The 12,544-nt window shown below is 41.2% G+C and overlaps 1 protein-coding gene across 9 annotated transcripts in view; it reads left to right on the top strand.

Moving 5' to 3' along the window:
• pak1 (p21 protein (Cdc42/Rac)-activated kinase 1) overlaps window positions 1-12,080 on the top strand; it is a 63,074-nt gene extending 50,994 nt beyond the window's left edge. For all 9 annotated transcript variants that reach the window (XM_027145006.2, XM_047822266.1, XM_027144746.2 and 6 more), the window contains 9 exons: window positions 463-649; window positions 2,718-2,781; window positions 2,882-2,930; window positions 3,169-3,281; window positions 4,019-4,136; window positions 6,357-6,456; window positions 6,893-7,089; window positions 9,121-9,258; window positions 11,049-12,080. In XM_027145006.2, coding sequence (XP_027000807.2) covers window positions 463-649; window positions 2,718-2,781; window positions 2,882-2,930; window positions 3,169-3,281; window positions 4,019-4,136; window positions 6,357-6,456; window positions 6,893-7,089; window positions 9,121-9,258; window positions 11,049-11,135 — 1,053 coding nt within the window. In that variant the 3' untranslated portion in view covers window positions 11,136-12,080. The remainder of the gene's footprint in view (window positions 1-462; window positions 650-2,717; window positions 2,782-2,881; window positions 2,931-3,168; window positions 3,282-4,018; window positions 4,137-6,356; window positions 6,457-6,892; window positions 7,090-9,120; window positions 9,259-11,048) is intronic.
• The last annotated feature ends 464 nt before the right edge of the window (window positions 12,081-12,544 follow it).

Below are 12,544 nucleotides of genomic sequence, written 5' to 3'. Positions count from 1 at the left end.
AATGAGATTCTACAAATGAAGCCTTGTACATAATTAAGTAGCGGCACCCCTTGGAGTGCCCTTGTCCTCCTTAGCTGTTGTCTGAAAATCTGTACATAGTGTTTCAGTAGTATAATCTGCCCCTTTCATGTTAGTCATCCAACTCTTTCCCAGAATGCCCAGCCATTTCTCCAGATCCCTCATCCGTGACTTGCTGTATATATTCTAGAATATCTAATTCTTTAATTTCCTGCTACTGGATTCGGCTTTTACTCAGGGCCATTTTATGTCTGGTTGTAAATATTTTCCTTAATGGCTTTCTGTTTCTGTGTCTTTGATTTGTCTTCGTTTTCTTTGTAACTCGACATCGCTGTAAATGAGAGTCTGCCCACGGTCTCTTTTATCGAGGTTTCAAATGAATAAATAAATGAAACTGAATCTCAGCAGTGTTTCCCCCTGAAGCTTTTCTCTGCCCTTCCACAGATTTATACCCGTTCAGTAATTGAGCCCCTGCCTCCCGCCCCTGTGAAAGATGCACCCCCGTCTCCTGTCTCTCCTCCACCTGCCGAGGAAGGCGGCGCCGCTCCAGCCGCCTCCTCTACCACACCACGCGCCGCCGACAAGAACCGCAAGAAGAAGATGTCAGACGAGGAGATTCTGGAGAAACTGCGTAAGAGTTCCTTACAATGTTTATGGTCCTCACGCTACTAGAAATGCCTCCAAAGTCCAAAGAGCTGTCTGCTTATAGTGCCCTCACTTCCTGCTTGGATCTGCTTGTAAAAATATGCGTATTTCCGTCTTGATCCTATACGATATCTGCTGCAAGCTATCGCATTCAGCTCTGCTGTCGATGCTGTGAAGGATCTAGAAATATTTAACAAAATGATAGCTAATCGAACGAAACAAGCAAAATCAGTTCATCCTTATTATATTCTTAGTCATTTTCTTACCCTGTTGTGTGACTTTATGGCAAAATGACTAACACTTCCTGAATGAGTAACTTGAATATTATACTCCAGTTTCCACTATTGTCTAAGAGTCTGTGTTTTATCAAACGCTCATGCTACAGACGCACTCAGGTCGCCCTCTGCTGGTAAGAAAGGGATGCTGCTTCAAAACCACTCACTCCTCCAGTGTGTCTTTTTCCTCCAACTTATTTCAGCCAGGACTTTTAAAGTGTCCCCCCTCCGTGGTTGCCAGGCTTCTCCACTGACTTTCCTAACACTCCTAGTGTGTGTTTGTGTGAGTGTGTTCCCTGTGTGGCCTCAAGACAACACTCCAGAATCATAAACTATATCTACAGCCTTCACCAAAGCCCTCTATCCCTTTGCCTTTGTCCTTATTGTCTGTACCTTCTCACTGTTTTTTTCTTTTTCTCTTTGGTTAACTGATGTTTCCTTTGGATTTAGTGTATTTAGTGCCTTGTTTTTTTAGAGTATTTAGTGCCTTGTTTTTCTCACCAATTCAGTGGAAACACCACAGCATGAGTTTGTCTGGCTGCTGTCCTGATAATGTAAGATGATTTGTTTAGATTTGAAGAGGAAGTGAACAGAATCCACCGTGAGAATAATTGACCTCGAAATAGATTTGCTTGTTGCACATTTTTTTCCATATCGATGCACCATGCAGTTTGACTCTGGATCACTCGGTCAGCTTTGTTCGTATTTGATTCATCAAAAAAAAAAAAATCAAAAACGGATTGGTGTGTGCTTTTTTTTCCTCTTTTCCTTCCCATCCATTAAGGCCCGTACCATCGGGTGGACCGTTATATAACATCCTTGATGTCCTGTCCAGCTGCAGTTCTCTTCATCAGACAAAAACACACAAGAGCCAGATAAATACTAAGCAATAATTCTTAGAGTTGCTTAGTATTGAGTTTATTGCTTAGTTTTTTATAATACCTATAAATACTCAGCAATAATTCTGCTCAGCTGAGTTTGATGTAAACGCCATTGAACTAATGTTCATACTCTCAAGCTCCACAATAAACGTGTTAACGTGTTCAGTGACGCTTGTAATGTAGTGAACCAGAGTTCATGCATTCAGTAATAGAGACTTGAGCACTTTTGTACGTCGCTTTGGATAAGGGCGTCTGCCAAATGCTGTAAATGCAGTGAAATTCATTCTTCACATATCCCAACATTGGAGGTTGGGGTCGGAGCACAGGTTCAGCCATGACACGGCACCCCTGGAGCAGAGCAGGTTAGGGGGCTTGCTCAAGGGCCCAACAGAGGCAGCTTCTCAGTGCTGGGGTTGAACCCCAATCCTCCGATCAACAACTCGGAACCTTAAACGCTTGAGCCACCACTGCCCCAGAATTTGCCCCAAATTCATGTTTTCTTAATGTTAAGTCTTAAAGTAAAACGTGAAAGTAAATAATTACCAGTTTCAATAAGCATGCCAAACATCTGATGGCTCGATATTTCATATCTGAAGACATCTGCGAGCTAATCCTAATAAAACCAGGACTGATGAACCAAATGATTATGTTGGCAAGAAACTTTACAAGTCAGCATTGTAAATCTTCAACAAAAAACAACAACAAATACACAAATCCAGTCCAGTGCCATGCCAACCAGCATGCCATGCCATGCCCAGACAACCACCCAGAGAATACCTTGCTACGTTTTTTGGTTTCTTAGTCATTAGAACGAGAAAAATAAATACACATGTACAAAGATTTAAGCTCTCTCACTAAATGTTTGTGTCTGATAAGGTTTCTCTTCCTCTGTGTTTAGGGAGTATTGTTAGTGTGGGTGATCCTAAGAAGAAATACACGCGCTTTGAGAAGATTGGCCAGGGGTGAGTCTTCTTTCACATGCGTCATTAACAGTGGAAAACTTCTTTACAAAAAAAGCCCCTTTTTAAAATTCTGAACCATTCTGTTTGTTCGGGATCTCAGGGCGTCTGGAACGGTCTACACGGCAATAGACATCGCTACAGGACAAGAGGTAAAAAGAGAACCTCAACGATGCTGTAGACGAAGAACAATGTGTCTTTCAGTAGCTATTGTGTGGGATTTCATCAAATGAAAGCAGTTTTTTACTCAAAGGCCACTCTTGGGCTGCAGGATATAGAGTGAGGGGGGGGAAAGAGGTTTAATGGGCTGTGTGAATGCTTCTCTCCCCCCACCCCACCCACGGCTCTTTAACATGGTGGTAAAGGTTTTTTTATCTCACCGGCTCTTAGGTGGCTATCAAGCAGATGAATTTGCAGCAGCAGCCCAAAAAGGAGCTCATCATCAATGAGATTTTGGTCATGAGGGAAAACAAGAATCCCAACATTGTTAATTACCTGGACAGGTAAGAACCTCACAGACACAAGGAAAGACTGCGTCCAGGTCTGTGCAGAATTAGTCGTAGTTTACATCTCTCTCTCTTTATTTCTCATTATTATTATTATTTTTTTTTTTTTTTTTAAGAAAAAAAACAACAACATTGCCCGCATTGTGAAATAAAAAAATTAAATAAAGAGATGATAAGTAATAATGAATACATATGATAAATAAAACATTAACAATAACAATATTTATTCAGGATTACACTACTATATTAAAAACGTTACATCTTTAAAGTTATAGAGCCCGTAAAAAATATTTATTCTTTTGAGATTGTATTTTTTATTTATATAGAAAGCGTTTTTTTGTTTTTTTTTCAAAGGCTTTACAATGATGGATTGGAAATAAGAGAAAAATTGGGAACACAAAATCTAAAATATATAGCGTGGGGATTAGTACTGTGTATCACTTATTTTCAGTACGTGGTTATTTTTCATCACAGCAAGGCCTGACACTCTCTCCCTCAATTTCCTGTCAGTATAACACTGTTATGGGAGGTCTGTGGGGCTTTAACTGTTTCTGTAGATACCCCCACATCCCCTGTGCTGTAATGTTGCCCATGGGAATAGATGGACGGATTTCTCTGTCTTTATGGATACCATTCCATCTTTGCTCTAATATATCGCCCCAGGCTGCTGTGTGGTTGCCGTAGTTACTCTGTGTAATGTACTGTGTTGCCGTGGTGCTGTCTGGTTGCCATAGTTACCTGGTCGGCGACGAGTTGTGGGTGGTGATGGAGTATCTGGCTGGAGGCTCTCTGACCGACGTGGTGACGGAGACGTGCATGGACGAGGCGCAGATCGCCGCCGTGTGCCGGGAGGTGAGAGAAAACTTTAAACCCCCAGTGCAAAGTGTAAATTAGTGAACATACTAGGATAAAATAGTGCTCATAGTTTTAAAGAGCTAGCATCTACACAAATGTAAAGCAGTGCTTTAGCCCAAGAGTGCAGTGTAAATGGACTACTGTAGTAGGTAACAGTACTGCAGAGAGAGAGAGAGAGAGAGAGAGAACACTAAAATAGCTTAAGGGCCTTTGTGTACAGTAGAGAGCATAAAACAGTTACTGGAGTGGAAAAGGAGTGGAATATGATCCCAGAGTTGAGTAGCAATGAATAATAAAGCCAGTGGAAATGTGCATAAAGTACTATATATGTAGCTTGAGTGGACTAGCGCAAAGGTGGCCATTATAACACTACCATACATACAGTAGTCTAAAGCAGGAGTGTCCAACCAGTCAGAGACCAAGAACCACATCATGCACATGGGCACACATGATCATCACCTTTTTTTTCACTGCCATTTTGAGAGCGAACTTGACACAAATTGTTTACTCAAATGATCTTGCTCCTACTGGGAAACTTTGAGGTAGAGGTCTTCACGGGTCCACTTAGATCCGAAAACCCGAGGTCTGACCCGAGCTGGTTGTTTCTAAAAGTTTCACGTGCACCTCGGACACGGGTCGGGTATAATAATAGCGCCATCGGATCTCGGGTAATTTAAAATGAATGTGTTTTTACCGAATGCACCCGAGAAGACCCGAACTACTGTATCTCGTGTGTGTGCATCGACTCCAGTCCAACCTCTCCTCTGTTTGCCAAGACAGCTTGCGACATGTGGCTGGTGACGTGTGGCTGGCGGTAAGCTCATTTTCGTTGAAACAAACCTGTCAATCAATTTTGAATCCACGCTGTAGCAGTAACTTTAGTGTAGAGTTACGCAACATTTGGGACCAGTCGGGTTAAAAAAAAAAATGACAACCGTCGAGTCGGACCCAGGTCTAATTTTTTCGGGTTTGTCTCACGTCCGGTCTTTCTTAAAAAAAATAAATAAATTATGCACGTCGGGTTCGAGTAAAAAGTACTTTGGGTCACTTCGGGTCATGTACATTTTTTTTAGATCTGAGAAGACCTCTACTTTGGGGTATTTTCATCCCACTCACATGCGCATTTGACAAAAATACCGTACTTCAAACAACCGTACCATACAAACTTCAATATGAATGGAAGAGCCGCATGAAACCGGGCAAAGAGCCGCATGCCGCTCGGGAGCCGCGGGTTGGCCGCCCCTGGTCTAAAGCAACAAAATAATACGGAGTAGATCAAGTCTTCTAGTTTAACACATGGGCCCTAGTGTAATGTGGACAGCCCAGAAATGCTACTGATAAGGTCAGAGGTGTAAAGCTCTCCGCTATAGGTGTCGGACTACTGATCGGAAAGTCAGGAGTTTAAATCCCAGCACCGCCAACCTGTCACCGCTGGGCCCTTGAGTAAGGCCCTCAACCCTCAACTGCTCAGTTACATAAATAAGAAATTGTGTAAAGTACTCGTGTAGCCTACTGTAAACTAATGTAATGTAGACAGCTGGTAAGGACTCTCGGGAGAGTAGAGTAATGGTTAATATAGTAAAATTTATTAAGTCAATGAGGACTAGTGTAAATTAATTAAGACCGCCAGAAAAACTATTACTAAGCCAGGCTCACGCTGTGCGATATCTCATAATCGTTCTCCATTGTTGCTTGTACGACAGTCAAGACCACGTCAAAAACAATATCGGACGCACACTTTGTCTGGTGTTTTACGTCTGACTGGTTTTGACATCTTGACCTGAGCTTAGTTAGCTAAGTGCGTCATCCGGTTCGGCACTCCTATTGGTTCTTGGATTGACATTCATCTTAGGAGACGTCACACTGCAGGTAAGTGTCTGAAATCAGTGTCCGAAAAAGACCACGTCAAACCAGCCATCAAATTTGTCTCAGACGACCAAATCGTGGCCAAAATTGCACAGTATGAGTCCGGCTTAGTGTAGACCGAATCTACTAATTTAGCTCAATGGACCTAATGTACATTTCCAAGACAGCGAGAAACTATTTTGTTGTAACCTATTAATATTAGGACAAAATGAGTAGTTTCTGAATAGTTTGTCAATATGTGACTCATAACAATAATAACCTGTGGATATAGAACTTATTACACATTTCTGTCTCTAGCTCCTAACCCGTCGTCATGTTTGTTTAAGATGTACTTCTGTTTCGTGTGTGTAGTGTCTTCAAGCCCTGGAGTTCCTGCACTCCAACCAAGTGATCCACAGGGACATCAAGAGCGACAACATCCTGCTGGGAATGGACGGCTCCGTCAAACTCAGTCAGTATCCCTAAACATCTAGAGCAGTGTCTCAACTGTTGGTTTTATTTTGTTCTGAAGGCCTTTTCCTCTCTAAACACTCAAACACTTCTAGTTAAAGACAGTATAAATTTCCTTTACTTCTAAAACTTACCCAGACACGAGGGTGCTGATCTGTGCTTACACCAGCAGAGGGAGCAGTGGTCTCGTTTTACTGACACAGACTGACAGAAAATGAGTACGGATCCCTCAGGGGTCTGGGGCACTGCAGAGTTTAGCATTTTTCCTGTTTGATACTAATTCTTAAGCTGAGTTGTTTCCAGTCTGCACTGTCTGTCTCCTGCAGGTCTTGTACAATGATACTAGATGCTTAGGTAATACTAGTACTCAAATATCGATGTAACTCACTTCTGACTATTATTCTTTTGTCTGTGTGTGTGTGTGTTTTGTCTGGCAGCTGATTTTGGCTTCTGCGCCCAGATCACCCCTGAACAGAGTAAACGCAGCACCATGGTCGGCACGCCTTACTGGATGGCCCCAGAGGTCGTAACCCGCAAGGCTTATGGACCTAAAGTAGACATTTGGTCCCTGGGCATCATGGCTATCGAGATGATTGAGGGAGAGCCTCCGTACCTCAATGAGAATCCTCTGAGGGTAAGATTTAAGAAGTCATAAGAAGATTAATTATACAAAAACCGAGGCACGGTAGATTTTGTTGATTTGTTTCCTATATATGTTAAAACACTCCTTCTACCTTGTTTGATCATTAATATAGTAACATTTCAATTGAAAAGATTTGAATTCAACATTGGGGGCACGGTGGCTTAGTGGTTAGCACGTTTGCCTCACACCTCCAGGGTTGAGGGTCCGGTTCCCGCCTCCGCCTTGTGTGTGTGGAGTTTGCATGCTCTCCCCGTGCCTCGGGGGTTTCCTCCGGGTATTTCGGTTTCCTCCCCCGGTCCAAAGACATGCATGGTAGGTTGATTGGCATCTCTGGAAAATTGTCCGTAGTGTGTGATTGCGTGAGTGAATGAGAGTGTGTGTGTGTGCCCTGCGATGGGTTGGCACTCCGTCCAGGGTGTATCCTGCCTTGATGCCCGATGACGCCTGAGACAGGCACAGGCTCCCCGTGACCCGAAGTAGTTCGGATAAAGCGGTAGAAAATGAGTGAGTGAGTGAGAATTCAACATTTTAAACAGAGTCTCCGATGTCAGAACTTTGTAACCTGTTCGTTTAGGTTTTCCACCACATGAAAGTCTTCAGGACTTTTTCAGTAATTCAGTTATTAACTTCGATTCTGATCGAAGGACTGTGTATAGCAGTTGTAATTTAAGTGATATCAGAAACCAGCTTGTTTCTCGGACAGTCTACAACATTAGCAACCAAAAAGAAGTAACGCTGGCAAGTTTCTATGTGCGTTTATAGGAAAATAACTAACGTCGGCTTCACTTCAAGCCTCTTCAAAGCACCTTGTGGTTTTACTTTCATGTTACACCAGACCCCATTTCTTACTTATCCGTTCCATATTATTCTAGCTCAGGGGTCGGCAACCTTAAACACTCAGAGACATTTGGACCCGTTTCCCACAGAAAAAAAACCCACAGGGAGCCACAAAACCCTTTTGACATCTAAAATGAAGATAACACTGCATATATCGTTTTTTACCTTTATGGAAAGTATAGAAAAAACTGTAGTGTGTTGCATTTATGAAATCAATGAACTGCTACCGAGTAAACAAAATTTTATTTCTGCAGGCAAACAAAAATATTTTGAGCAGTTTGAACTAACCTTAAGTAAAAAGATGCTGGGTTGAAGGTTACTTTCAAATAAAATGTTCAATGTCTAATCGAGTCCTCTTCGTATTCATGACATCAAAATTTTAACTTGCCGGCTGCAGCCAATCAAAAATGCGTCTGCTTCTGTATGTCTGTGTCTGCAGTTATGACGCATATTTTGAGCGACAAACAAATTAAACACGGTTTATTTCAATGTTACAAGGACATCATAATATCAGAATTTCTTTTTTTTTTAAACTAACTAACTAAAATAAAATACATTTAAATTAAATATCCATTTTCCAAATCTACAGGGAGCCGCAGCAGAGGGATGAAAGAGCGGTTCCGGAGCCGCGGGTTGCCGACCCCTGTTCTAGTGAAAGTCATAAAAACACTGTTGCTAGGCAACTGGAAAACACTAACTCTTAAGATTAAGCCGCCTAATTATCAAGGCTATTGATTTTGTCAGTACAGGAGCAGAAACCGTGAGAACATAACAATATATAAAAATTAATTGATAAGTTGTCTGAAAATGTCAGATTCCAAATCTATATGATTGATTAGATCTTGAAAACCGATCTTGAGATCTTCTCTTAGTTTTCTGTACTTTGCTAAGTCAAATGCATTTTTGTTAGATTTTGACAAATGACGAGTGTATTTGATGGTAATGACGAACACTAGTGTGTCTCGGGGCATGCTGGTCACCTTGGTAATGTATTGCGGAAGAAATTATAAACGCTCTGATTTGTATGTATACATGCTTTGGGCTGCAGCTCGTGTTTATTCGTTTGGACACCGATGATGCCATGATTATGATTTATTTACAGCTGAGTGAAACATTTCCATGCGGTGACTTTTATTTACCCCTTTAGGAATTGATGCAAATGAACACAGTGATGTTTTTGTGTAGGCGCTGTATCTTATTGCCACTAATGGAACTCCGGAGCTGCAGAACCCCGAGAAGCTGTCGTCAGTTTTCCGAGACTTCCTCAATCGCTGTTTAGAGATGGATGTGGAGAAAAGAGGTTCTGCCAAAGAGCTTCTACAGGTATTACTCTGTGTGTGTGTGTGTGTGTGTGTGTGTGTGTGTGTGTGTGTGTGTGTGTGTGTGTGTGTGATGAGATCTAGGTTATACCTTTAGTCAATTGACTATTATATAGTCAACGTAGTGTGCATTACTGAAGCTCTGAATCCAACAGCGCCATGGAATTTTTATTATAATTGTATTTTTGTCACAAATGACTATTGTGTGAGTGGCCTCATGTCACTGCATAGAATAAATCAGCTGTTTTATTACGTTTCTATGAACAGTACATCTAGGGCTGAAGTAGTAGGGACATTATTATGTCTGGTCAATGAGGAGCAACTTATAGTCTGGGATTTATATTATTTATAATGAGGACACTGAGAAAAGTCATCAGATCTAAAGGAATCTTTTCCTAATAATCACATAAGGCTTATAATCAACAAATATCCCAGTAATTCAACTACTTTCTTAATCCCTCATTTGAGAACACAAGATGTTCCAGAAACTTCTACATGCAGTTCGTCTGTGACTTCTTCCGAGAACCACACTCGAGCGTTTCTTCCTCCTACCCCTTCTCCTCATCACTCCCACACAGAGCTGATATAGAATAGTCCGATCTGTAAAAAAAAAAAAAGCGAGCTGGATGTGTTCCCTGTAGAACACTCGGGAACTGAATGTACAGCGCATACTCGTAACTCAGAAGCGCTATGACTCAAGCATTGCACAGAGAGAAAGCCTCATATGAAAAACCTTTTCTTTTTTTTTTAAATCTTACTAAGCAATACACCTTCCAGGGAACGGTGTTTTATTAATTTTTGTTGAGCAAGTCAGTCATGATTAAACAAACCATGAAGCGCAAACCTCTTTAACAGAAGAGATAGTCGTCGTACTGTACGATAGCTTATTGCTTTAGTGTCCATTCAATTTAAATTTATTTGTTTGGCGCTTTTTACAATTGACGTTGTCTCAAAGCGGCTTTAAAGAACAAAAACATAGAACAAAAGTTTATTATAAAGAATAATATAAAGATTAATATTAGATATATTTATGTGTTTGTATTTATCCCCAATGAGCAAGTCTGAGGTGACTCAGGTGACTGCGGGGAGGAAAAACTCCTTAAATGGTAAAGGAAGAAACCTTGAGAGGAACCAGACTCAAAGGGGAACCTCATCCTCATATGGGTGACACCGGAGGGTGTGATTATAAATATACAGTCTGATAAATGTTGTGTTGATGTAAAAGACCACATGGAGTTCACATCTCCTCTTTAGTATAGCAGAGTCTAAACTGGAGCTGGTAAATCTCTAGATGCCTCAGGATCCTCAGAGTCGGCCTTGTCTCAGTGGAGGTCCAAAATCTTCATGGCACGGAAGACCATGTGGGATGTGTAGAAAGAGAGAAGCAGTGGAGAGGGATTAACGTAGCTGCTGTTTATAATATCTGCAAGTCTAATGTAATAGTGCACAATATTATGGGATGTATTAAGTGTACGCCTGACTAAAGAGATAAGTTTTTAATCTACATTTAAACTGGGAAAGTGTGTCTGAGCACCAAACACTATCAGGAAGACTATTTCAAAGTTTGGGAGCTAAATAAGAAAACGCTCTACCACCTTTAGTAGACCGATATTCTGGGAACTACCAGGAGTCTGAGCTCTTCGAGTTCTCCGTGTCCTACACTTATTATTACTTTGCGTATAAGATGCCCAAAAACAAAAATACTTTTAAATGTTGGATGAATAAGTAAAGGAGTGAAGAGAAAGAATACCAAGCGTGTGATGTATGACATGTGCCTTGGTTTCCTCTCCTCAGCATCAGTTCCTGAAAGTGGCCAAGCCTCTCTCGAGCCTGACGCCGCTGATTCTGGCAGCCAAGGAGGCGACCAAGAACAACCGCTAGCTCAGCACGGACGAGCACAGTGCCATCTGTCTTCTCTCTTCTTCTACCCTAAACTCCCACAGCACACCCATTATCCCTACCTGTCTTTTTATTGGGCAAGGATCTGTAGAGTTTCTGTTGTCAGGGACATTGTGTGTGTGCGTGTGTGTGTGTGTGTGTGTGTGTCCGCTCACAAGGCTCTCTAGAAGGATGGCATCACTGTATATGAAGAATTCACTGGATGCCACAGTGGAGCAACACTGTATATTTAACTCACAGGATCAGATCTGCTTCTGATTCACAGTTACTTTTAATCCGACTTTTCTTTTCGCCTTCGTCTCTATGTTTGTGGTACTTTCTGAATGGGATCAACTGATTTAAATGGACCTTTTTTATTTTTCTTTTTTTTTTAAAAAACAAAACAAAAAATGTTTTGTATTTCCGTGAGTGTGCGAACGACAGAACTAGATTAGTGGACGTTGCAATACCGCTCTATTGCGTTTCCTTGACGGAAAAAAAAAAACATGCGACACTGGTACTGACCCGGAGGAACGGCTGCTGGACGTGCTGGAGCAAACGAAGAACGTTAAACACGGATGCTGTGCATGAAGAACGCATCCTCGTCCTTTTATAGTCTTTTACTTTTACCTCTGTTATTCTGTTCCCGCTAGCGCTTTAAAATCAGGATGTACGTTTCTTATTGACAAAATTAAAACACAAACTGTAGCAACATGTGTTGTCATGAACACTGAGTTAATAGTGATGTTTTTTTTTTAATTGATATTATACAATAGATTTAATTTTAAAAAGATTTGTACGTAGTGCTGATGTACCCTTTGGCCTTAAACTGTGACGCAAAGGGAAGACGGTACAGCCTGCTTTTGCCTGAACCCTTTTTGTTTTACGCTGATCGATGGAAGAACGTATTTCTCTTGTGTTTTTGAGCCATAAACTCTGTTTATAAGGCTTTTTTGATGACAGATTCTTATTTGAAGCAGAAGAAATAAACTGTACAAACAAATTGCTGATGTCAAGGTCAGCTTGACTCGCTTACTGCTCTTACTCAATGTTCACAATGGCTGGTTCTTCTATGGTGGAAGTGTGTGCAGAGTTTTTACTAAGAAAAATGTGTGCTTTTATATTTCAGATGACGTACACCGTCGGATCCTGAATCGTATGTGCTTTCCTCTTCATTTTTCCTAAGATTTGACCCCATCCTTCTAGTAGTTTTGTTGCCAAATCCAGACTTTAATTAACTATTTTTTATCGCACAATGGATAACAATCTGGGAGAATGATAGCCAGCACATGCTTCTTTAATGAAACATAAATAATCCATCCTTTTCTCTGCTCATAATAAATCACAAGGCAGCTGAACACTGAAGATTTTACGAAAGCGCTAACTGGCTCCTTTTGAATTCACGAGCTCAT

The sequence above is a fragment of the Tachysurus fulvidraco genome, chromosome 13 (assembly GCF_022655615.1).
Source record: "Tachysurus fulvidraco isolate hzauxx_2018 chromosome 13, HZAU_PFXX_2.0, whole genome shotgun sequence".
NCBI classification, from domain to species: Eukaryota; Metazoa; Chordata; class Actinopteri; order Siluriformes; family Bagridae; genus Tachysurus; species Tachysurus fulvidraco.
The sequence above is the reverse complement of the archived record's forward strand: the minus strand, read 5'-3'. Positions and strand labels throughout refer to the sequence as shown.